This window comes from Numenius arquata, chromosome 6, assembly GCF_964106895.1.
Source record: "Numenius arquata chromosome 6, bNumArq3.hap1.1, whole genome shotgun sequence".
Classification (NCBI taxonomy): Eukaryota; Metazoa; Chordata; class Aves; order Charadriiformes; family Scolopacidae; genus Numenius; species Numenius arquata.
In genome coordinates this window covers 1,247,783-1,272,609 of record NC_133581.1, presented here as the reverse complement: position 1 = coordinate 1,272,609, position 24,827 = coordinate 1,247,783, and the positions used below count along the sequence as shown (strand labels likewise).

The 24,827-nt window shown below is 55.0% G+C and overlaps 1 protein-coding gene across 1 annotated transcript in view; it reads right to left on the bottom strand.

The window, feature by feature from the left end:
* The window catches only part of EPS8L2 (EPS8 signaling adaptor L2), a 44,770-nt gene extending 35,716 nt beyond the window's left edge, over nucleotides 1-9,054 (bottom strand). The window contains exon 1 of the mRNA XM_074148647.1: nucleotides 9,006-9,054. Within this exon, the coding sequence (XP_074004748.1) occupies nucleotides 9,006-9,054 (49 nt within the window). The remainder of the gene's footprint in view (nucleotides 1-9,005) is intronic.
* Between the last annotated feature and the right edge of the window lie 15,773 nt (nucleotides 9,055-24,827).

The following is a 24,827-nucleotide window of genomic DNA, read 5'->3' as shown; positions in this document are numbered from 1 at the left end:
GCTGCCGGCTTCCGAAATGGGCTGTGATTATTCACAGTGGGGAACATCTGCCTAGGGAGGAGGGAAAGGGGCTCCCCTGGGGTTCAGCCTGCCTGACCCTGAAGCAGGTAGCCAAAAGATGTTTGGTGTGCTGAAAGGATCTGCGGTTGCCAAGGGCTGAGGTATGGCTGTACAGCGCCGCGCAGAAGATGCTTCTGCCTCCGCACATGGGGTAAATTGGAACAGGCTGCCCAGGGAGGGGGTTGAGCCACCATCTCTGAACGTGTGTAAGAGCCGTTTAGATGTGGTGTTGGGGGATATGGTGTAGGGGAGAACGTTGTAGAGTAGGGTTGGTGGTGGGACTCGATGATCCCAAGGGTCTTTTCCAACCTGAATGATTCTGTGACTCTAAATGGGCAGAATGGGGTCTGCTCCCACCACGCTCTGCTTTCCCCAGACTGTTAATGGGTTATAGTGGGGTTTTTTTGCCCTTTTTGCATTTTCTTAAGTGTCTGTGAGGGGGCAGAAGGCCTCGGGATTGCTGTGACACTGCCTATTCTCGGAGTTTCAGGGGAGTGTGAGCCCTTCATTGCTGCTTCTGGCAGGGGGAGCACCCGGATGCCACGCTGGGCTGAACGGGGGTTACAGGCTGGGTCCCAAAGCTCAGTCCCAAGATACCAGCTCTTTCTGTCCATTTATATCCTAAACTGCCCTAAACAAAAACTCGCCTGTGCTCTTGCTGTTCTCCAGGGCCAAAGTCAGTTGTGGTGTAGCCAGTTACACCAGAGCCGCCAAGGCCCCCGCCTCCCCTCCGTGCACATCCTTCTCTGATTAATTAGCGAGTTCTGTCACACAGGATCCTCCCTGATCCTCCCCGTATTTGTTTTCAGCCGTTGCTGGGTGGGAAGCGCAGCAGAAGAAGTGGGGGATGGACAAGTCGTGCGTGAAGCAGCCCGTAAGGAACCCGAAATGTATGGGATTGGGTTTGTTTTCATTGGCAGTACCGGACCAAGGACCTCCCGCATCACGTTAGCGACCTCCCCGGCCTCCGCGCCCATGAGACCAGCTTAAGGAAAGTCCTGGCTGTTGCCTTCTGCAGCTTGCCAGTTCTTTATATTATCTATACATTATCTAGCAGTGCACGTGCTGTTTATAGTAACCTGCCAGCGAAGCGTGAGCTACTCTTTGTGCCAAACCAACAGGTCAGGACACAACCCTCCCGAGGAGAAACAGAGCAGCGAATGCCTCCGTATGCTAATGGCAACGATGCAAATTAGCAGGGCCTGCGTTATAAAGCAGCCTTATGAAACAGCATCCGTTCCCGGGATCCGAGCAGGGGGCCAGATCCCACCTGCAGCGGCACGGCCCTGCCCATCCCACAGGATCCTGCTTCCTCGCCCAGTGGGAGGATGCTCTGGGTCCTGCGGGGTTAGCTGAGGATCTGGTTTCGGGCACTGCGGTGTCTGAGCTCCCGGCAGGGAGGCATCTGCAGGTCTGGACCTTGCTGATGCTGCAGAAGCTTCCCTGCTCAGGGGTCCCCGTGGCCAGCTGGCATGGGGACAGCTCTATTTTGGAAGTATCTTTGCAGCTTCTTATAAAATCACAGAATGGTTTGGGTTGGAAGGGACCTTAAAGCCCATCCAGTGCCACCCCCTGCCCTGGGCTGGGACACCTCCCACCACACCAGGTCACTCCAAGCCCCCTCCAGCCTGGCCTTGAACCCCTCCAGGGATGGGGCAGCCACAGCTTCTCTGGGCAACCTGGGCCAGGCTCTCACCACCCTCACAGCAAAGAAGTTCTTCCCCACATCTCATCTCCATCTCCCCTCTTTCAGTGTCAAACCCTTCCCCCTCCTCCTAGGGCTCTCCTCCCTGATCCAGAGTCCCTCCCCAGCTTTCCTGGAGCCCCTTGAGGGACTGGAAGGGGCTCTAAGGTCTCCCTGGAGCCTTCTCTTCTCCAGGCTGAACCCCCCCAACTCTCTCAGCCTGTCCTCACAGCAGAGGGGCTCCAGCCCTCCCAGCATCTCCGTGGCCTCCTCTGGCCCCGCTCCAACAGGTCTGTGTCCTTCTGCTGTTGGTGGCCCCACAGCTGGAGGCAGCACTGGGGGGGGGTTCTCCCCAGGGACAGAATCCCCCCCCCGACCCTGCTGGCCACGCTTCTTTTGATGCAGCCCAGGATGCATCGAGCTCCCAGTTTTTCCTGTTAGCACCGTGGTACTTTCTGAACTGCCAGAGCTTGTCTGTATCGGCGGCTGCGACGCTGGGAACCTTTGCACGGCGAGGGGAGGGTGGGGGGGGACAGCTATCGCCCATGGGTGGCACGTTAATACGTGACCTGGAAGGTCCTGAAATGAATGAAAAGGCTCTCATTGAGGTTGGGGACAGGCAGAGGTATGAATGGTCTGTGGCACAGGGAGCCACTTTCCCGATAGCGCGTCGGCAGCCGCTCGTAGGTGTCACGGGGCGAAATTCCTCCTCGGCACGCTTAATATTTGCCACCAGCTCAGACCAAAGGGCTCACATTCCTGTTTTATTAGCTGAAGACACAACCCATTCTAGAAGAGCAAATAAAAACCTGACCCAGCTCCCGGGTTGTGCAAGGACCGAGTACATGAAGAAACACTGTGTGTTTGTGCCGGGGAGCGCGGGGCGGGCTGGACCGGGGCGAGCAGTCGGCCGGGCAGGCACCCGGGGGCCGCTCAGCGGAAAATAATCAGGGTATTGAGGAGCTGCAGGGGTAGAGGTGTTCCTTTTTCCCTTTGCAACCAGGGCTGGAAGAAATATACCAGATTTTTTTTTTTTCATCAAACAATCTAAAGTGTTGTTTTCTGACCTTCCCGTAGCGGGTAATAACATTTTTTTAGACAGCAGAATGCATTTGGTAAGATTGGGGGAACTTTGATTTAATCAAACCGGTGAATTTGCTTTACTTGAGGACCAAAAAAAAAACCACCTCATAATGAAAAGTTTCCCCCTTTTTTGTTTTGTTGTTATGAACTAGCGCAGCTTTTGTTCTTGAGATACCTAGGCATATCCAACAACCCATTTCCATTGAAGAAAAAGGGTCGTATAAATAACTTCTGAGCGGTTACTCCACACGAGGAGAGAACTTGTGCTCAGTGGTCCCCAAGTGGCAAAGAAAAAGGGCCACTGGAGATGCCGAGTGGGCGCTGAGGTGGCCAAGGTGGCAGGTCCCTCTCTGCAGCCCCCCTGTCTCTAACTGCTGTCCCAAAGCCCTGCGATGCCCACACGAGGGCTGAGCCCAACCAGCAGCACCCGGAGCACAGCCCAGTCCTCCCAGTAGCTCCAGTCAGGGCTGAGCTGATCCTATGCATCCCTGGGTTTTGGTCTGCAGGAACCAAGAGCGATTCTGGCTTCCCGTTTTCCTTCCAGCTCTGTTTCCAGTGGGATTATTAAATGCCCAGGGCTTTGAATAAAAGGGTGACCCCCAAGGCAGCACGCGAGGGGAGCCAGGGTAATCTGAGGCTGGAATCTGGGGTGGGAGTGTGAAGAAAGAAGCTGAAAAGGCACCGAGGGAGCGGTGGGGGAGGACAAGGGAGTTATTGAGGGCTGGCAGCGGAGGAGGTGGGGAATGAACGTCTCGGGCACTGCTCTGACAGACCTGTGATCACCGCTGCCCAGGGCTTCCTCGCGGTGGGCAAAGAGTGACAGCACGTGGGAAAACTGCGCTGCTTTTCACCCCACCTACTGCAGGAGCACTCGGGCTCCTGTCACTGTCCCGTTGCCCTGGGCAAATGCATCCAGGGACAGTCCCTCCTCCGAGCAGCTTCCAGTCTGTCCTGGCAAAGGGCAGGAGCAGGGGAAAGCGGTGCCCAAAGGGGAAATGTGGTGGCCGTGATGGTCCAGCAGGTTGGGGACACACACAGCTGTGTGTCCCTCTGCCCTGTCCGGGGCTCTGGAGATCTTGGGCAAACAGAGCCTCAGGGGAATGGCGTGTACAGGAAACGCTGGACCCGGTAAATCCCTGTCAGGTCGGTACCACGGCGCTCGGCACCAGCTCCCTCCGTCCCCCTGTCACCTCCTGGCCTTCCCACCGAGCCATCGAACCTCAGTGAATGCCAGTGCTTTCCATTTTTAGCTTTTGCTAAAAGACATCTGAGGGACATGACGGTGAGTGGCACCGTTCAGATGCTGCCCAGATCCCCTTGGGACCATGCGCGTGGTCCCCTCGCCCCAACTGTGTAGCTGGGCGAGCTCGGTCTCTGCCACCGCTCCTGCCAGGGCTGTATCCTGCAGACAATCCCAGTGTGTGTCAAATCCACGCACAAACCCTCGGCTAGAAGGCCGTGGGGAAGGAACAGCATCTCAGTGCTCCATTGACTCTTGTCCAGGGATAGGACAAGAAGAAATGGGCACAAACTTGAATATAAGAAGTTCCACCTAAACATGAGGAGGAACAACTTCTCTTTGAGGGTGGCAGAGCCCTGGAAGAGGCTGCCCAGGGAGGTGGTGGAGTCTCCTTCTCTGGAGACATTCCAAACCCGCCTGGACACGTTCCTGTGGGACCTGCTCTGGGTGGACCTGCTTTGGCAGGGGGTTGGAGGAGATGATCTCCAGAGGTCCCCTCCAACCCCATGTGATTCTGTGATTGGGAACCCTGTGACTTCCTCATGGCCTCCAGCTGAGATAATTAACAAGCTCGTGGTCTGGGCAGGCAATAACTAATAGTAAATAATGAGCCTTTTGTTGGTCATCGTGCGGAGCCGTCAGTAAAATGCCCGTTTACAATGCAGCTTTAGGGAAAGTGAGTCAATGTTTCTGTCTTTCTGCTTTTTGGGGTGACTCTTGTCTGTGGTGGGGGTCTGGTGGGCTCACCCAGGGTGCGAGCCAGGGTGTGGGAGAGGTGGCAGCGAAGAGTGACAGCCTGGGGACCGTGCTGGGGGCTGGCGAGTCTCACCTTGGAGACTTCCCCATACGGCTGGGGGCTGGAGGCCCTCTTGGGAGCCGAGGGAGGTCTGTGGAGACCCCCAGGTGTTGCTTTGTGACCATTAAATGTTTTACTCCTTTGCCATCGGTGTGTTCTGCCGAGCCAGGGCCAGCATCCTCTGCCAAGCAGCTGGCACCGGTGGAGTCTGTCTCGCCGTGGCTCCCCAGGCAGACGATACTCGTCCAGGGCCAGGCTGGGACGGCTCTTCTCTTTGTGTTAGTGCCCCGTGTCCTGTTACAGCGCCGAAGCCCATCTTGGGTTACAGGGAGCGCAGTGTCAAGTGATGCTGACTGCTGCTGCTCAGCGCCACCTCTCTCCAGCCTAACTCATGCTACGGGCAGATTTTCTTCCTCCAAAATCCCTTTTCCAGCCCTGGACCCCGGCAAGTTTTGGTTTTTCTTAGAAATGAGTGTATCCAGGATGAGATGGGCAGGTTAGAGCCAACCGGCTGGGTCTCACAGGTCTGGATGCGAGACAGATGCCCTCCTGGCAGGCTGGTGTCTCACACCTTGCAGTGCCCCTCCACATCCCACCCTGGGACCCAGCTGGGCACTTCTGTGCCCCAGCACTTGAAATGAGAGGCAAAGACACCCGAGGAGTTGGCCAGAGGCGCTGGAAAGCGGCTGAGCACCCTAAGGACAGACACCCAAACCCAAATGGGCTGCTCTGATCGCTGCTGCAGAGCCGTTTCCTTTCTACAGCCCCATGAGAAATCCCTCACAGTCATCAAACTGCCCTCCACTCTCCATCACGAGAGCCAGCGCTGTCTGATCGACCACCAAAGCACCTCAGAGGAACGCCTGGAGAACTCCACCCGGGTTCTCCACCACGGAAAGGGGTGGCAGAAGCCCTCTGTGGAAAGCACTATGCAGAAACGCTTCCTTCCAGCCCTTCCCTTGGCTTCTGCCGGAGCCACACTGGTTTTTCCCCCCCCACCACGGCTTTTCATCTAGGTTCAGAAGAGACGCCAGTAAGCGGAGAAGCGCCTTAATTTATTTATGGTCTGCATTAACATTTATTCAGCTGGCTGCTGTGCATTGAGTAAGGCGGCAACTTGATAGGTGCCAGCCATTCCGCCGGGGCTCGCGCCCCGCGGGCGGCCACAGACTCTTCCAGAACGTGGAGCTGAGCAAATGCGATGCCGTTTTGCTAAGGGGGGAGGAAGGGATGAGTATCCCGCTCCCGTGACAGCCGGGAAACGCCACCAAGAACTGAGCACCGAGGAAGTGTATCCAGCTCTGGTAGGGATAGAGCCTGGGGAAGGTATCTCAGGGCTTTAAGCCAATTTCTTTGCGGAATTCCCTGGTGGCTTTGGTTATCTCCCTGCCTCCCCCTGCGCTCGCCACAGTGAAGAAGACACGGTGGTGCCGTGTACTTGGTGACCAAGGCAATTACAGCAGGCCAAGGGTGACACCAGCGCAGCCACCTTCACCACCACCACCACCACCAGCCGTGAGGCTGTCCCCTGTGCAGACCTATGTGACCAGGCTGTCCCCTGTGCAGACCTACGTGACCCTCTGAGCTTCGCACGGTGTCCTTGAACCCCCCCAGAGCAGATGCCCCCACCTCTGTCACCTTTCTGTGACAGCCTGGAGCTGCTGCTCTGCTACAGCCTCACCACCATGGTTTTAATATCACTCTCCAGGGGCTCACCTGGGGTGGCTTTAATACTGCTAGGAAGTCCCCGTTGGTGCTGGGGACACCTTGGCCCCCAGGTAGCGGTGGTGTCCCTGCGGTTGGGACTTCCATCACGTTAGGTCAGGCTGGGTTAGCATTTAGAACCTGAGCTAATGGTTCGGTCCATGCCCTCCTTCCTCCCGTACTGCGTAGTGGTGAGAGACCCTCTACTGTAGAAAAAACACCCTTGAAGAAAGCTAAAACCAAGGCCTTGTTCCCTTAGGAATAGCATTTTGGCATCTGTGTGCAGCGGAGCCACAGCTGATGGGAAGATGCTGCCCAGCGAGCTTTAAATGCAGCAGATTTCTGTGCGCTCTGAATTTGGGAGGTCTTACACTCGTTTCTCTGGAGGCTGAGGGTCCAGCCTGAATAAACTGCAGAAAAATGAAAATATGAAAAGTCTTGTAAGCTCCGAACGTCCCTCAGCAGCTTCGGAACCGCATAATCAAGGCCAGCTCGGCTTCAGGTGCTTTGTTTCATTATGAAACATAATTCTCTCTGGAATTTTAGTTCTTGCCTGCCCTCCACCCCCAAAATGTGCCAGCTCACAGCAGAAAGGAATGTTAGGAGAGGGAGGATCCGAGTGCGAAGGGGGCCCAGGTATTTAAATATTGGTTTAACACCTGCTGCGTGTCCCGTGCGAGAGGCAGGCTGGAGTAGCGGGGAGGGCTTCAGGTTCTGCCAAGCGAAAACCCAGTGGACGTACTGGGGCAGCGCCGGGCTGGGCCAGCCGCTGGTTTACACAGCAAATTACTGCAGACCCCGTCCCGCGCTTCGGAGGTGGCGGGGGAATAACGAGCAGCTCATTTCCTCCTCTGCTCTGCAGGATTTGGCCCAGGGACTCGGGGTCCTCGTTTCAGGTTTGCTGGAATTTGGTCAGAGAGGTCCCCATCCCCGGTGAAATTTGCTTTCGGGGTGTGTGCGTGCGAAAAAAATGTGAAAGATGTAACTCGGTGTTGAAAACGACTTATTTGAGAAACTGTGTTTGTTTTAGAGGCAGTTTGTCGGCCTTTCCCTCTGCGAGCTTTTGGGGCGGAGGCGGCGCAGGGTGGTCCCTGCTCAGGGACCTTGTGCCCAGGGCTGGATCCCACCCCGAAACCCCGACGGCTCGGAGCCCTGGGCTCCCTCCCGGGGGCTCTGACCTGCGCGCGTCCCGCGTTTCCAGCAGAGCTGTCGGCTCCCGGTTTCGTTTTTACGCGGGTCTATACAGTTCTCTATTTACCTATAACCTTCCTGCCCCCAGTCGGATCTGCGGGGGCTCTCGGTGCCCAGGAAGAGCAGCGATGCTGTTAGAGGCAGGAGGAGCTCCTCCGAACCGGCAAGTCCTGTGTGCACAGCGGAGCAGCACCCAAACATTTCCAACCCTCGTTCTCTTGCTTCTTTCCGGGTTTATCGTGTGTCCCTTCACCTCCAGACACCAACAGACCCCTCAAACCTCCCCTTGGCACCCGCCCGTCACGCAGCATCCCGGCCACAAACGTCCCCAAGCCAGTAAACGCCAAATTCCTCTTCTACCTTTATTCCCGTTTCACTTCTTCGCAGCTGATCCATGTTAACAATGACTATGTCTGACACTAAATGCAGCCCCCGCCTTCCCACCAGCGCCCGCTTCTCCCCAGCCAAGACACGTCCCTCGTGGGACGCTGCTCCCGGGCCACTCCACGCTGAGAAACCTCCAGGCGAAACCGTCCAGCCGCCAAAGTCACAAATAAACCAGGGGACAAATGAACCACCCTCCCCTCGCAGCTGCCAAGGTTGGGGGGGGGGGGTGTTTCTGAGCAAATATGAGACGTTCCAACAAGGGGCACACGCAACCTGTTCACACCCGGTGAGAGCATCAACCAGGTCTTCACCTGGGGTACGATAAGAGAGCCGCTGTGATGAGGAATAACTGTTATTGATACCTAAATGTTCTCTACAGCCCCTCTCCCAGCGACTCACTGGCTCCCCTGGAGCTGGGCTGGTTTATAAGGAAGCTGTGGCTCGGGCTCTGCGCCTCCTGCCCCTTCCCTCCGCTTCCAAAGGGCACTGGCGCTTTCACGGTTCACCGAGTAGTTAAAAGAGGATAATCATTAACCTGCTGAGGACAGTCTTTCTTTTGTTGGGCCCTTTATCGGGTTATCTTGCTCGTATAACTGCAGAGGGTCTGGGTGACGGGTGGGGGCGAGGGGAAGCAGCGCTCGGGGTGGTTTGTGTGTGTCCCCATGAAATCACAGCTGTCCCCAGCCCGGGAGGCGGTGGCACAGAGAGAAGGTGCCTTTTTGCTCCCCGTTCCCTATGGAGGCCTGGGTTCACCTGGCTTTGATTGAGTTCCAGCTTAAAACCCCCCAACAACTGCCTCCGCATCCCCAGAGGTGATTTTTCTGTAGGAAACCTCAGAGGTGTTTGTGGGCACGACTTACCGTACAGGTCCTTGGCGCTCAGCTTGGCGGCTCCGTCCGCTTTCCCCATGCTCCCGCTGTAAAAGAAAGACGGTACAAAGAAACCATCAGCTCCCAGGTCTTCTTTTAATGTCTGCTTTCACATCTGCAGCTCTCCCGAGGGGGACCAGCCCTGTCTCCCCCATCACGTCCGTCAGACATGATTTGATGAGGCCCCATCTGGAGCACTGGGTCCAGTTTTGGGCTCCCCAGTTCCAGAAGGACAGGGAACTGCTGGAGAGGGTCCAGCAGAGGGCTACAAAGATGATGAGGGGCCTGGAGCATCTCTCTGATGAGGAAAGGCTGAGGGACTTGGGTCTTTTTAGTCTGGAGAAGAGAAGACTGAGGGGGGATCTGATCAACACCTATAAATACTTAAAGGGTGGGTGTCAGGAGGATGGGGCCAGTCTTTTTCCAGTGGTGCCCAGTGATAGCACAAGAGGAAATGGGCACAAACTTGACTATAGGAAGTTCCACCTAAACATGAGGAGGAACTTCTTCCCTTTGAGGGTGGCAGAGCCCTGGAAGAGGCTGCCCAGAGAGGTGGTGGAGTGTCTGTCTCTGGAGACATTCCAAACCCCGCCTGGACACGTTCCTGTGGGACCTGCTCTGGGTGGACCTGCTCTGGCAGGGGGTTGAAGGAGATGATCTCCAGAGGTCCCTTCCAACCCCATATCATTCTGGGATTCTGTGATGCCGAATTAACTAGCGTTTGCTGGTCAGACCCTCTGCAACCCTAGCTGTTATCCACACCACGGGCACGTCACCAAACCCAGCAGCAGGAAACAGGAGACAGAGGAGCCCATCTAGGCCTGTCCCCACTAGAGTTACCTTCGCACACAGTGTCCCCTGGCAGGACATGGCTTCTGGAAGGGCTGTTGGAAGGACAGCAGCTCCCAGAGTGCGATAAAGGGTTGTTTCGGTGGGTAGACCCCTCCCTCCACGTTATACCTGAGTCCACCTCACCCTGAGGCACTGGAAGGGCCAAGGTTAAGATCCCTTATTAATGGACCCTTTGGAGACGAACTCCTTGAAGGCAGGTGCTCAGATGTAGAACACGTCCCATGTCAAAATGTGGAAGGGCATAATTGTGTGTAAATACTTGAGTTTTGGGGTGTCAGGTCTCTAAGCGTGGGTTACCCCCTTTCTAGGACCACCCCCCCATGCCTGGGTTGTGCGTAGGAGTGTGCAGCCAGGAGGTGACAGTGATTTCTCCGGCTCAGGACTGGCAGGGGAGGATCAAAGCAGGACCTCGGGGTTTCAGGTGCCGTGGTCGGGCTGTCCTGCACAGTGAAGTGAGCCGGAGGGTGGCTGGTGGCTCCTTTCTGCTCCGTCACCATGTCCTCCTGAGGGCAGGCAGGTGTTCATACACCTACATCCCACTCGGAGATGGAGTGGGATGAGGAGACCAGGAGCGTGGAGGAAGGTGGGAGGGAGCGAGCTGATGGCTCTGGCTCCATCGTGAAGCTGCCATGGGCTGTTGTAGCCTCCAAGCTGCAGGTGGAGAAGCTCCTGGTGTCCTTCTCCTCTCTCTGCACCTAACATGGCATCACCAAGCTGCAGCACGCAGGGCCTGTGAGGTGTGAGGCAGCGATGCTGGCCATGGCTGCGGCTTGTGAGGTGCCCAGGGAGGGTGAAACAAACACCAGGGACTTGGGGAGGGCAAGTGGGACCATTAGGAGCATCCCCCCCCCACCCCGGGTGGTGCCAGCTGCGAGATGGAGGAAGCCCACCATGGAGATCCTTACTTTGAGGAGCCAGGGTTGCTGCTGAGGGATCCTTTGTGACTCATGTCGCTTCGCAGGACAGGCAACTGCAGCAGAAGCAGAGGAGAGAGGGTTAACAGTTAGAAAACACATTCTCGGGTGATTTCTGTGTGTGCGTGCTCTGATTTGGGGTCTCCAGGGAGCAGGGTGGGCAGATGAGAGCAGTCAGGTGAGCACCATGGGCTTTCCTTGCTGCTCTCAGACACCTCGCACAGCTCTGACCGGGGCTGAAGATGACACGTCCCAGGATGTTGTTCCGAAACCTATTTCCACCTCTCCCCTCTCGCCCGTCCCTTCCAGGCACACCCCGAGTTTTGTGGTACTTCAGCACGTCTCTTTCTAGCAAGATGTTCACAGGGACCGAGGTGGCCTTTGCCTTTGTGCCCCGTCAGAGGCCGTTAACAGCCACACGGATCCCCGTGGCCACGCGCTCGTGACTGTAAGTGTCCTGAGTCATTTTTCATGACTATAGTGTCATTATCTTTTGTTATGTGGCAATTTTAAGCTCTATCCCGGCTGCTAAAGTATCCTTACCCTGGGTATAGCCCGCAGAGAGAAAAGTGAGATCACTGTAAATGCTGCTCCACTGGCAGCATTAGGGATGGGGAGAAATTTACTGCGATGGCCGAGTGTTGGTGAGAGGCTGAGAGGATCAGCTCACAGATTTTTCCCTTCCTCTTTCAGATGAGAATTATAAGTAACGTGAGAGAGATCCAGGCACTGCTCCGAGAGCAGAACTGCAAGGGGTGGGGATGGGGAAAGAAGGGAAAAAAAAGGTATAATAACACCTCGGGGAACGCTTTGCATCGATATCCAGGATATTCAGCTCTGCTCTAGTGCGTGAGCTGAAAAAAAGCCAGAAAAAGTCTTTGGGGTTTTTTTTATTCCCTTCTGAAAAGCTCCAGGGGCACCTGCCCGTGGGCTGGGCACTCAGCGCCTCGTTTGCTTCGCCTGGGTCGGACCCGCTCACTTCATTAAAAGGTGGTCAGAATTCCAAGGTATGGCTCTAAAATACTCCTCGCGGGCCTGGAGGAAGAAATTAATCAGTGTCTTTGGTGGGGTTTCCTGCGAGGGGACCTTTGAATGTGCTTGGCCCGTGCCGCGGGGCCGCGGTGACAGCCATCCCTGGCAGCAGCAGAGCTCCCTCGAAGAGGTTTTTGTTAGCTGAGCGTGGGCTAAATTGCGTGTAATCCCTGGGGAATACTTTGGAGTCAGCCCCGGCTCCTGGGATTTCCCCTCTGGAGGCTGGCTATCTGCTGCAGGGCTGGTTGGAGCTGCCCTACGTCCCTTACCTATCGCTTTTTATTTCTCGAGTTGGAAACGCTCGTGGTATTTTGCTCCGTGTGTTTCCCCCCGAGGTGAGAGCAGACGGAGTTTTCTCACCGATCTCCACGAAACTGCCCCGTCTGTCCGAGGGTTGGATGCTGGGGAGATCCAGCTCCCGGGAAAAGGACACGGCTCGTGTCCTCCACCACTGCCCAGCCCCACACAGACCCGCACACACCATTTGTGCAAAGAAAACCAGCATCTTTTGGTCTTTCAGCCTCCTTTGTGTCCCAGTAACGCTCCCCAGCGCCGAGACGCCGTTAGAAATTACTTTGAAGTGCATTTTGTAGCCGGTGTATTAAATTCTGCCTTTTTCATCTCTCTTGTGGTTGATACTAAAGCCCATCCGCACGCGCACACACACGCACACACGAGGATATAAATTCATACACATGTTAGAATAGAAACTTGGTGTTCTGCCAACCCCTCTGAGTGTAATAAAACCCGTCCCTGCGCCCAAGCCTGGGTACCTGTGAATTTTCCCTCTGTTAATGCCTGTCTGCTGGTTTCCTTTTACTGTCCTCAAACCGTCCCTATCTCCCAGATCTCGGTGCGCATTAGCATAAGATACCTGGAAAAGGGACCGTGCTCTAATAAACCCAGCTCTGGGCTGTTTTATACCCTCAGATCACTTTAATCCCACAGCTGATGGCCGTCGCTGGGAATGTTTCATGTATAATGTAATATTTCGGGCTCCCTTTCACTTGCTGCCCCAGGGCCGTGTCCGTAATGGACTGAAATCCGGGTTATTCCAGCGGGTGAGTGGTGCCCAGTTTGGCCCATGGGGTTCGGAGCTCGGTCCCCCCAGTTTGTGTTTGTCCGAAAGACAAACACTGGGGGATCTGTGCTTAGAGGAGCCCATCTGGTCAAACCCTGGGTGGCTGCCCAAGGAGCAGACCCCTGGCCATGGCGATGGCTGCGAAGCTTCAGGGGTGAAGCGGGACCAGCCACAGAACGAGCCAGTTTTTTATCTCACGGTAGAGTCGTAGGAAAGCACCCTCGGGATAAGCTGGATTCCCTAAGGATCAGCCACCATGTACCTCAGTGGGGGAAACGCCACCGGACCCCGCAGGGTCGGGGTGAGCTGCCAAGGCGCTGCTGGAAGGTTTTGTGCCACTTGTGATCCCGTTTATTCCCCAACGCCCCAAAACCCTTCCACCTGGCCAAGCAGGAGCTGTAACCCATTAGCACCCCTGGCATTTCGGCGAGGGGCTGAGTAGAAATTGCTCCTTCTGATGTGTCCTGAGGGATCCCTGATCCCTGTGGGCGTTTCTAAGGCAGTAAACCCCCGTGCCCCCCTCCCTTCACCCAGCACCATGGGGAGATTGTCCTCCCTCCCAGGATACCCGCGTCCCAAAGAGGGCATGGAACTGGAAGCAACGCGTGCGCCTGCCAGGTCAGCAGGTCCTTATCCTGCCGAGCTCCCTCCTTTTTATTTATTCATGCTATTTTCATTATTTAACCTTTGCCTGGCTCTCACCGCTGCGTTAAGGGCCGTGCCTGTGTCCAAACGTGTGTTTATGGCAATGAGGGTGTGGTGTGAGGCTGGCCAAGTTAAACCAGGATGGAGCCTTGCGCCAGAGGTTTGTAATTCAGTTTAAATCGCCTGATATTAATTGAATCCTAGCTGGCAGACTGGGGGGGGGGGGGGGAGGGGCACATTTCTGAGGGGTTGGAGACTTTATAATGGTTTATAAAGGTGGATGAGAAGCTCATGGTGGATGAGAAGCTCAACATGAGCCAGCAACGTGCATTGGTAGCCCAGAAAGCCAACCCCATCCTGGGCTGCATCAGGAGAAGTGTGGCCAGCAGGTCACAGGAGGTGATTCTACCCCTCTACTCTGTGCTCGTGAGACCCCCACCTGGAATACCGTGTCCAGCTTTGGAGTCCTCAACACAGGAAGGACATGGACCTGTTGGAACGGGTCCAGCGGAGGGCCATGAAGATGATCAGAGGGATGGAGCACCTCCCCTGTGAAGACAGGCTGAGAGAGCTGGGGTTGTTCAGCCTGGAGAAGAGAAGGCTCCGGGGAGACCTCACAGCAGCCTTCCAATATCTGAAGGGAGCTACAGGAGAGCCGGAGAGGGACTCTTTGTCAGGAAACATAGTGACAGGACAAGGGGTAATGGTTTTAAATTGGAAGAGGGGAGATTTAGATTAGATATTAGGAGGAAATTCTTTCCTGTGAGGGTGGTGAGGCACTGGAACAGGTTGCCCAGGGAAGCTGTGGATGCCCCATTCCTGGAAGTGTTTAAGGCCAGGCTGGATGGGGCTTGGAGCAACCTGCTCTAGTGGAAGTGTCCCTGCCCAGGGCAGGGGGGTTGGAACTCCATGATCTTTAAGGTCCCTTCCAACTCTAACCGTTCTATGATTCTATGATTTTGCAAAATCGAGAGGCAGCTGGGCTTGAATTAAGATGAAGAAAGGGCTGAGAGTGCTTCACCTCTCAAGGTGGAGGGAGCCAAAGATCAAAGAGCCAGAGAGGAGATGGGGTTATGGCCGAGCTTTCCCCAGGTTCCCCCTTCCCCCTGGGGGCATCCCTACGAGCTCCCGCAGTTCTGCAACCTCTGCCACGCGCGGTGGCTTCTCCCCGCTGTCATTTCAGCGGTGGCTCACGCTTCCCTGCTTTAGAGGGTTTCCTGATCTCCCTCTTATCTCCCCGCAGGGTGCGGCTGCTTTTTGCGCCCTTTCCCAGCAGGCGAGCACGTGGAGGAAGGGAAGCGAGAGGCAAATTTAGCCATGTGATGTGCAGCTGTGCAGCTTGAATCAGGGAATTTTCTGGGCTGGAAGGGACCTTTCAGGTCATCGAGTCCAACCCTCAACCTAACACTGACAAAAAACATTACTAAGCACTACGTCTACCTGTCTTTTAAATCCCTCGGGGGTGGTGACTCCACCACCGCCCTGAGCAGCCTGTTCCAAGGCTCAATAACCCTTTTCTTTGTACAAATTTTTCCTAATATCCAATCTGAACCTGAGATTATGAGGTTGAGACCATCACCTGCTCTTTGGATGGTGCAGGGCAGTGTTTTTCTGTGGGTCACCAAGCAAACCATAGAATCACAGAACGGTTTGGGTTGGAAGGGACCTTAAAGCCCATCCAGCGCCACCCCCTGCCCTGGGCAGGGACACCTCCCACCAGACCAGGTGGCTCCAAGCCCCCTCCAACCTGGCCTTGAACCTCTCCAGGGATGGGGCAGCCACAGCTTCTCTGGGCAACCTAAACCTAAATTCTCTGGGCAACCTAAACCAGCCAAGCCTTGCACATGACCATGGTGTTTAATGGAATACGGGCTCCAGCAGTTAAGCCAGGCTCACATCCTGGCTGTGAGGACAGATGGTAGCACCACGCTTCTCTTGGGGGACTTATAGGGGAAGCTTAACTGCCTGGCTAAAGCCTGGCACCGTGACCTGTCCCAGGGCAGGAGACCTCATGTGCTGAAGCAGAGGGCCTTGGGGAGGCCAGAAGAAGTCATTGCTGAAGGACATCGCGGTGGGTGAAGTCGTATTGTACTTTAAAGCAAAGGAAATCTCACTCCCTGACTTTCCGGACAGTCTTATCCTTGGAGACACAGCGAAGGCACACCGAGTTGTGATGGGAGCCTGGCGTTGTTGTCTGGGCTATGTTTCTGTGCTTTTATAGCGAATGGAAACGGGCCATACATTGTTTTGACTTTCTCTGAGTCTCTTTGAAGAGGGAGCTGCAGCGTTGCAAGGGTGGAGAAGCTCTGAGGGAGGGGAAAGAATAGTAGCGCTCTCTTCTCTTTGGGCCGATCGCTGCTATCGTCGGACATGATTTTTATTCGGTATAATTCTTCCTTGTCTGCTGTGGTTGTACGTTTTTGTTCTTATAGCACGTGGAAAGGGATTGTGAAAAATTCTGGACTTTGGGTGAAGACTGGACAACTTGAAAATGTGGAATACTAGCGGGTTTTTTAGGGCTATTATTATTATCATCGCTATTAATAGCAGCATCTAGTGTCTGTGAGGTTTTTTTCATCATAGGTCTACGAGTACCTTTAAGACTGTGATCAGGTGGACCATGCTGGAGAAGGTTTGTTGGTATCAGAGGCCAGTGGGGTGTATGATTGTAGCGGTGGGGAAATGCTGGTCAAAAAGCAACAGCTTTTGCTGGAACAACAGTAGAAAAATACGGCAAAAAACCCCAAACCTTAAAAATAAGCTACTTAGGAGTAATGGTAAGTTTTTCCTAGCATTCCCTAACCCATTTCTAGCAGACCTTGTCTCTGTTTCCATCAGTCATCCCACTGAAATCTGCCCGTTGTGACGGGACTTCCCAGTTGCCCACAAGATAGGAATGAAAAATCTTTTCCTCCCTGGAGCCACGGGGCCGATACTGATGGTTTAACCGATGTGACACAAAAACGGGTCAAATACAGTTTGATGCCTGTAGCCTAAAGCGTTTCGTGCCCGAGTTGGACCACCTGGAATGAGGCCAACACGCAAAGTGGTCCCTCATGCCCCGTCTGGTCAACCCTAAAGGCGGTGGTGGGGAACGGCTTCGTTCGGCAGCGCGTGTCGAGTTCTTGAGGAGGTGGCAAGGGAGGCATCTACTTTGCACCAAGTAGATGATGGGGCTTGGGCACTGGTGAAATATATGTGATGGAAACACTGCCGGGGGTCCCGCCTGGGGCAGGTATAACGAGGTCTGTGAGCGTAGCCCGTGCCAACTGGACGGGTCAGGCAGAAATGTTAGATTAGCGAAAGCCTCGGCCAGTAACGTAAAGCGTCGGTTAGAAACATTAGCCGGCGACCACATGATGTTATCTCTTAAACTTCCCAGGACAACAAAGCGCTGTCTGTGAGGGCTGCCGAGCGTTTTCGTAAGGGAATGTCACGCCGGTGAAAGCCGTTTGACGGACTGTCCCGCAAAGCACAGTCTGCTGGTACCCACACCAGAGCAAAGGGAGCACGGTGACATGTGTCCCCTGCACTGTCCATGCTCCAGACAGCCTGTCCCGGTCCCTGGAGTATCCTCCCACCTCCCGTGACCTGTCCTGCCCTCTGCGGTCATACTGAAGGACCTGGCAAGGCTACAATCCCACATCAATCCACTAAACAACAGCTTTCGGGTGCTGGTGAGGCACTGGGATCTGTGTGCTCAGTGCTCCTCGTGTGCCACCGAGAGATCTGGATTCACACCACCTGGTTCAGATCTCTAAAAGCGCTTGTGAGATGGACCCTGGGAGCCTGCAGCAAACCTGAGAACTCCACCTGGGTCTCTTGTGTCCTGGTCCAGCCTCCTAATGATGAAACCACCCTTCTCCTGCTTTCAGTTGCTTTTCTGAACCTGCCAGGAAGGGTGACTGGCGGGGCTCGCCAAAAGAAGTCCAGACCTGCTCGGCAGGGTCTGCACCAAGAACATGCACCCGTAAAGAAAATCCTCTTTGGGTTAGTCAGGAAGCAACAGAGGGAAACCCAAATCCCGAGCAAAGAGTCTGACAACCAAACGAATGAACATGTTTGTGTTGCTGCTCCTTTGGAAAAGGAAGGATCTAGTCCCAGCTGAAATTTCCGAACCCCGTTCTTTGCGAATCGTGGTGGTCCAGCGGGACCAAGTCGGAACTTCACAAGCTCTATTTTAACCTGTCGCTGGTGATTCCTGCTTTGAAAAGGGGAACGCATCCAACCGGTATTTCTCAGAGGGTCTGGTCACCCGAGGAGTCCCCTCTCTTTCTGCATTGTTTGAGTTGTCTTTACAGTGCACCCGGTTTGGGAAGGGGCGAGTCCTGTTGTTCTTTCTTTCCTCCCTCCCACCCACGGCACATTTTCAAGTGATTTTTACAGCGACGGAGCCACTCGAGCTCACGGGTCACTTTGGGAAGTTGCTAGCCCCTGTGGAAAAGGTGAACGTGAAGGCGGGTGTAGTTTCAGGGTGTGCGTGGCACGTACCACCTTACAGTAGAGTCACAGGCGGCGGGGACAAGCCGGTAGGTGTCTGGAGGAAACACTCCCTGCTCTCTACACGGGATTTTTCACATTGCGGAGATTCTCCAGAAGACAAGCAGCACCTGAATAAATATAACCCAGCCCAACAGGTCAGCACGGGGCTGAGCAGAGAAGAACCAAGCCTTCTTCAGCCTCTCTGGGAGAAGGGGCAGCAGCTCTTTTAGACCCAGGCACCTCAGATCTACAGCCGCCCCTCGACCAGCTCTCATGGACCCTGGTTGCCACTTTTTGGTTGAGTCCTTCCTTCCTTCCATGCTGCGTCCTGCAGAGCACCAGGGTAAGATTTATACCCGTTGCTGAGGATCACACCCATGTAGACCGTGCCTTGCTCACTCACCTCCTCAGAAACAGCAGTTTGTGCTTAAAAAGTATTTCCTGGGAAAAATGTTTAGGCAGATTTCCCACCGCCGAGAGGGGAACACCCACACGCTTGTCCGGCAGCTGGGCTTGGCCTGAGCGGTCCCTGGGACACCACACCGCCCTGCTGGGTTGCACTGGAGATTTGGAGAAATTTCCAAATCCAAGGTTCCAAAGTTTTGGAGAAAACTTGATTTTAAAGCAAAAAAAAAAAAAAAAAAAAGCCAGCATCTGCTGGTTTTACTACTGATCCCTCTGGGGGCTGAGCTGGAGGCTCGGGAGTTCATGCTCAGAAACACAAACGGAGCAAAAGCGCCAGTATTTATAAATTGATTCACAGACTACCCAGAGAGAGCGTGGGAAGTCCCCCTCCGTGTCCCCCCGCACACACACATACACACACACTCGTGTGAGGCTCTTTCCAGTCCGTCGGTGAGACGCAAATGGACCTTAATTCAGGTCCAGGTCAGGAGTCCCGGCAGCGCCGGAGGCTCCCAGTGCCCGTGGAGGCCGGTGCAGGAGAGGAAGGCTCTGTGGGCTACTTGAACCAAACCAGGAGCTTTTACATTCCTGCCAGAAGGTAAAACCTTCCTTCAAGAAACCAAAAGTGAGTCTAGACAGCGCCTCGCTCCATAAATACCCGGGGAAAAGGCACAAATAGCCACAGTCTCCACGTTCTTGGGGAAAAAAGTGGAAGCCGACTCCACGAGCCCTCTGTTTGCAGAGTCCCCGGGCTGAGTCACAGCTTTTCCTCTCTGTCGGAGGAATCCCGCAGAAGCCGGGTGGAGGAAGAGCAGGGAGCAGGTTGGGGCCTGTCGTGTGTCTCTTGCCGGGGGGAGAGGGGAGGGCTACGCTTGGGCGGCAGTTTAGCAACCTTGAGAACCAGAAATAGCATGAGAAATGTTAACAGATGCTTTGGGAAAGGTGGGAGGAGGCGGGTGAGCGCAACGTGTATAAAAGCGCATGAAATGGTTTAAACTAAAAGACCCCACTTCAAAACTTGCCAGAAGTTTTGAAGAAGGAGGAAGAAAAAACAGCATGAGATGTTCCCTGGGCTTCCCGGGGAGAGAAGAGTGTTGTAAGGAATTTTGTAGCTTTTTTCCTCTGTCCTGTTTTTATTTGTGCCCGCACTGTCTGTGAGCAAAGCCTGTCCCCTCGCCCCGCGACTGGCAGATGGGAGCCCTGGGGAGAAAGGAGCAGAAAGGAGATGTTGGCCATGGGAGGCTGGAGCTGGCTGTGAGAGGCTGATGCTGGCTATGGGAGGCTGGAGTTGGCCGTGGGAGGCTGGAGTTGGCCGTGGGAGGCTGGAGTTGGCCGTGGGAGGCTGGAGCTGGCCGTGGGAGGCTGGAGCTAGCCCTGGGAGGCTGGAGCTGGCCGTGGGAGGCTGGAGTTGGCCATGGGAGGCTGGAGCTAGCCCTGGGAGGCTGGAGCTGGCCGTGGGAGGCTGGAGTTGGCCATGGGAGGCTGGAGCTGGCTGTAAGAGGCTGGAGCTAGCCCTGGGAGGCTGGAGCTGGCCGTGGGAGGCTGGAGTTGTCCATGGGAGGCTGGAGATGGCCATGGGACTGCCTGGGCAGGAGGCAAGGGGAAGGCTGGAGGGCTCCAGCCATCACGCGCCGGTGCTGGCAGGACCCATGGACGTAGCACCCCTGGTACCCAGAAAATTTGCTGAAGAAAGGCACTGGTGGTTGTCACGCTGAAGGTTTCTCTGCCCTGTGTCCTTATTCAATCCCCCCTCCTCCAAACGATCCCTTTTTCCTAACCTGGTGCCAGACTCCGGCAGCAAGGGGGTTATAGCTGTGATTTTTAGAAGGGGGAGGAGGGGAAGGATTTGCCTCCATGGCTCTGTTGATGAAAGGGATCCTTTTTATTTTCTCTGCGTGGAAATCAGACCTCGGACATGGGGCCAGTAAAAATAGGGAGTGACTCTGTGCGTGCGTGTCCTGTTCCCGAGCAGGAGGGATAACGGCCCGAGGCACTGCCCTGCTCCGCTCCAGCCCAGCCTGAAGGAGGGCATTGAGTCGCCTTCAGGCAAAGCACCAAAGCCCTGGGTGTAACTGCCCCTCAGCTCGTGTCTCCTGGCTCCCAGAGCTGCTCCTCACCTGCACCTCGCTGTACGGCCAGAACATCAACCGTTTCTCTTAGGACTTTTCCAGGCTTGAAGGTGTTTGTGAATCATAGAATCATCTAGGTTGGAAGGGACCTTCAAGATCATCTAGTCCAACCATCAACCTAACTCTGACAAAAAAAACCCCAACATCACTAAACCGTGTCCCCCAGCACCACGTCAACCCGTCTTTTGAACACCTCCAGGGATGGTGCCTCAACAACTTCCCTGGGGCAGCCCATTCCAATGTGCAATAACCCTTTCAGTTACGGCTGAAACAGCTGGGAGACTCGGAAAAAAGGCTGGCACTGGTGGGGCAGGGTGGGCTGATGGTGTGAAGGGTTCCTGCTGCGTCCCTGCTGCTTCTCAGAGTGACGTTACGGCTCTGATTGATGGCAAAGTGTTCTTCTTTACGGTAGGGCTTCAAGGAGGCTAGGAGGCTGTCACATCCTTGCCTGGAAGGTGGTCACTTTGCCCAGTGACAGGACAAGAGGAAATGGGCACAAACTTGAATATAAGAAGTTCTACCTAAACATGAGGAGGAACTTCTTCACTTTGAGGGTGGCAGAGCCCTGGGAGAGGCTGCCCAGAGAGGTGATGGAGCCTCTGTCTCTGGAGACATTCAAACCCCACCTGGACAAGTTCCTGTGGGACCTGCTCTGGGTGGACCTGCTTTGGCAGGGGGTTGGAGGAGATGATCTCCAGAGGTCCCTTCCAACCCCATGTGATTCTGTGGTGGTGTGTTTGTGCAAAGCACCCACAGCAAAACTGCTTCTTCCAGAAGGTTTGAAGCTACTGGTGCAACCATCAGCTGCCGTGTCTACATTGCCAACACGCTAATCCTACCTGGGTGCTCCTCCTTAGTCCCCGATGGGTATCAGTCCTTTATTGCCAGCTGTGGACATGTGGGTAGGTAAGGGATTGGCCTTTGCTGTCACCAGATCTTTGAGCTAATCACTCCAGTGCCTTAATTGTTCATTAAGTGATTGCTTTAATGTGTAAGGACACTGTGACCCCACCTCATGTGAATACCTTGCAATCCCTACCAGCCAGCCTCAGCTGGCCGAGTTTGTCACTGCTTTTACATCTTATTATATACGAATAAATAAATAATTTTAAAAAAAAAAATCGGCAGGCCAATTAATTTTCCACGTTAATTCGCAGCAAAGGCCTTGGCCCCAGGAAGACCGTGATCCTTACACCTGAACATCACCTGCCTGGCGACTGCCAGCCCGACCGGGGCTGGGATGCCCCAAGGGAAAGGTGACTGGGTGGCATCGCTGGTCCCTCACCAACCTCCAGGAGGGGCAGAGGGAGGGTTGTTTGTAAATTATCGCCTCCGTGCTGGGTTCGTGAGCAAGACCGAGGCGTTGAGGCCGACGGGATGTTTCCACCCGCCTCCTCCTCCTAAAGGAAAGGCATTCTTGGTCACTCCCTGAAACGCTGATTCACTCGCCTGGCAGGAGCTCAGGCATGCGGCACCACGGTCCTGCCCCAGGAGCTTTTGCTCCCTCGGAGAAAAGCTTGTCATTAGGCTGAGACCCGCTTTGGGGGCCGCCTTTTGCTTCAGTTTGTCTCCGGCAAGGGGTTGCAGCCAGACTGGTAAACCTGAACCCAGAAATCCTTAACCCCCTTGCGTAGGGAGGTCACCCCGAGGTACCACCCCAAAGCAAGGGAGAGGGCTGCAGCCCGTCTCCCTCTGCCCGTTCCAGTGAGTGCCTGTTTCACTCTGCTCCCTGCTCCCTTCCCGAACCTCTGCCGACAGCAGGCTGGGGTTTGGGGAAGCCGATGCATCAATAATTTTCATTTCCTGCTGTAAAACTTGCCCTGGGGTTTTTGCTGGGAGGGTGGGGCAGAGGATTTGAGGGAGGAGACTCATCTCTTGAAAATCACATTTGACGTTTAAGGCTTTTCTAGCCCTCTTTAGGCTAATGGCCACAACATGCGTTGCCACCTCTTCCCACCCCATTTTGTGCTTCCTACTCATATCCTGCCTGTGTATTTTTGGCCACTTGCTAACAATTCGTTTGAGCTAAAACTTGGCACATGGGAGCTCGGCTCTGAGCGTCCCTGCAGGAAAACAAGGTGACATCAGCTTAACCAGCTCAGTGACTTGGTGGCAACCAGGCTCTCAGAGACGTGGTGGGGTTCAGGTCAGCTTGTGGTGTGGCAGGGGATGGGGGTGTTTCTTATAGGGTGTGTTCAGCCCCTCGAAACACACCTGGGGCTCTCACCAGGCATCTTTCCTTCGATGGAGCACAGAGGGGGAGCGGGGTCTTGCTCAGGGGCTGCTGCTGGGTTCACAGAATCATAGAATCATAGACTGGTTTGGGTTGGAAAGGACCTCCAAAACCCCCCCAGTGCCACCCCCTGCCCTGGGCAGGGACACCTCCCACCAGACCAGGTTGCTCCAAGCCCTGTCCAACCTGGCTTTGAACCCCTCCAGGGATGGGACGTCTACAAAGGGATGGGGCATCTACAATGATCTTAAAGGTCCCTTCCAACCCAGACGATTCTCTGATTCTAGGGTCTGACAGAGGTCTCCTGTGTCTCCTTCAGCATGTCCTTGAGACTCTGCAGAGCTCTGCTCCCACCAGTAGAAAAATTGACAACCTCACAAAGAGGAATACACCAATGGCTGGAAGGGGCTGAGCTCCCATGGCTTGGAGGGAGGTGGGATGCAGGTGCCAAAGCTGGAAAGTCTTGGTTCCAGGAGCAGCTTCAGCACTTCCCACCCTCCTGCTGTCCCTGGCCACCACCTCGTCCCCAGCAGCTGTGTGCAGGAGCCACCCCAGAGCAGGAACCGATGGGGCTTGAACCCCATTCTCCCCACGTGTGCAGTTTTTTACCTCGCTGGTTTATTTTCCAGCCAAATCAGCTCCAGAACGCGACTCGCAGCCCTTGTGCTGGCACAACGGAGAGTCACAGGGGGGCGAGGGGCTGGGAATGGCTCGAGCCGGCGTCGCTGCCGGCTGGGGAGCCTGCAGGTAAACCCTGGGCTTTTACAGGGTCATCACCCATCATCCGGGCTGATCTCCCATGTCTGGGCTTTCAGTAAAGCTACCGAGCTCGGTGGGTGAGGCGGCAGGAGGGGGTTTTGTGGCACGAACAGCCAGTTACGCAGCAACTACACGGTCCCAGGAGAGATCCTTCCAAAACAGCAGAATGTGTGTTCCCTTTGCCCTTTGTTTCATTTAGAATAGAAGGATGTGTGAGGCTGGCTTTATCAAAGGAATTGAAATGGCAGTTTCTAATCTTACGGTGCAGAAATGTTTTAACAATCTTGTGGCAAAATTAATCTCCCGCACGGGCAAGGAGGGAAAAAGCAGAATTGGTCCCTGAAGCCGGGACCCGAGTCCGTGAGGGCCAGGAGAGACCGGGGGGGGATTACGGGGCTGGGAAGGGAGGAGAAGACTTTCCTGCAATGTCCCAGAGAGGAAAAGTTTCACTAGCCACTCCTGCTCGCCCACAGGGGCCTGGCACAGGGATTTCCAGTCCCGAAAAGCTAAAGCTTCACCGGGGGACATGAAGGAGATGCTTTCTGCTGCAGGAACCTCAGCGCTGCGGAGCAGGTTGTCCAGAGAGGTTGTGCTGTCTCCATCCTTGGCGGTTTCCGAGAACAGACTGAGTAAAACCCTGTGCAACCTGATTTCAGAGCTGACCCTGCTTTGGGTTGGACTAGAGACCTCCTGAGGTCCCTTCTGGCCTGAGCGACCCCGTGATCCTCGAAGAGGAGAGGGGGAAGGAGCAAGAAGGCCCGTTTATGCCAGGTGGGCAAGCTGGGCTATCAAGGGTTGGGGCTGTTGGAGGATGGCAGACAGTCATGCCAACACAGGCCATGGATTCTCCTGCCTGACTCTCCTTGGGGAATGAGTCACAGGTTTAGGGGTCGCCTCTGGAGCAAGGAGAGGTTTGCAGAAGTGGGGTTGTGTCTAAACATGCACGGTGAAGAACCTGCCAGAGTCATTTTGAGGGAAGGGGCAGGTGGCCCCGAGAGCATGGGAACACACATGGTTTTGAGAGGTTCAGGGAGCTCTGACTGAACGGAGAAACCAAAGTCCTTTATCCTCCACCTCAGCAAATACCAGCTTTCCTGCCAGCAGAGATCCAGCCCTGTTAGATGGCACAGTTCTCCTTCAACTGTAGATAAATATACGTATGTGAGATTTTTAGCCCTCCTGCCCTCAGCCGTCTGCGAGAAGGTGCTGCCAACCTTTGATGAAGATGCTCTTCCAGCCCATAAAGCCCTGGTGCATCTCAGCTGGTGGGGGTCACTTGGG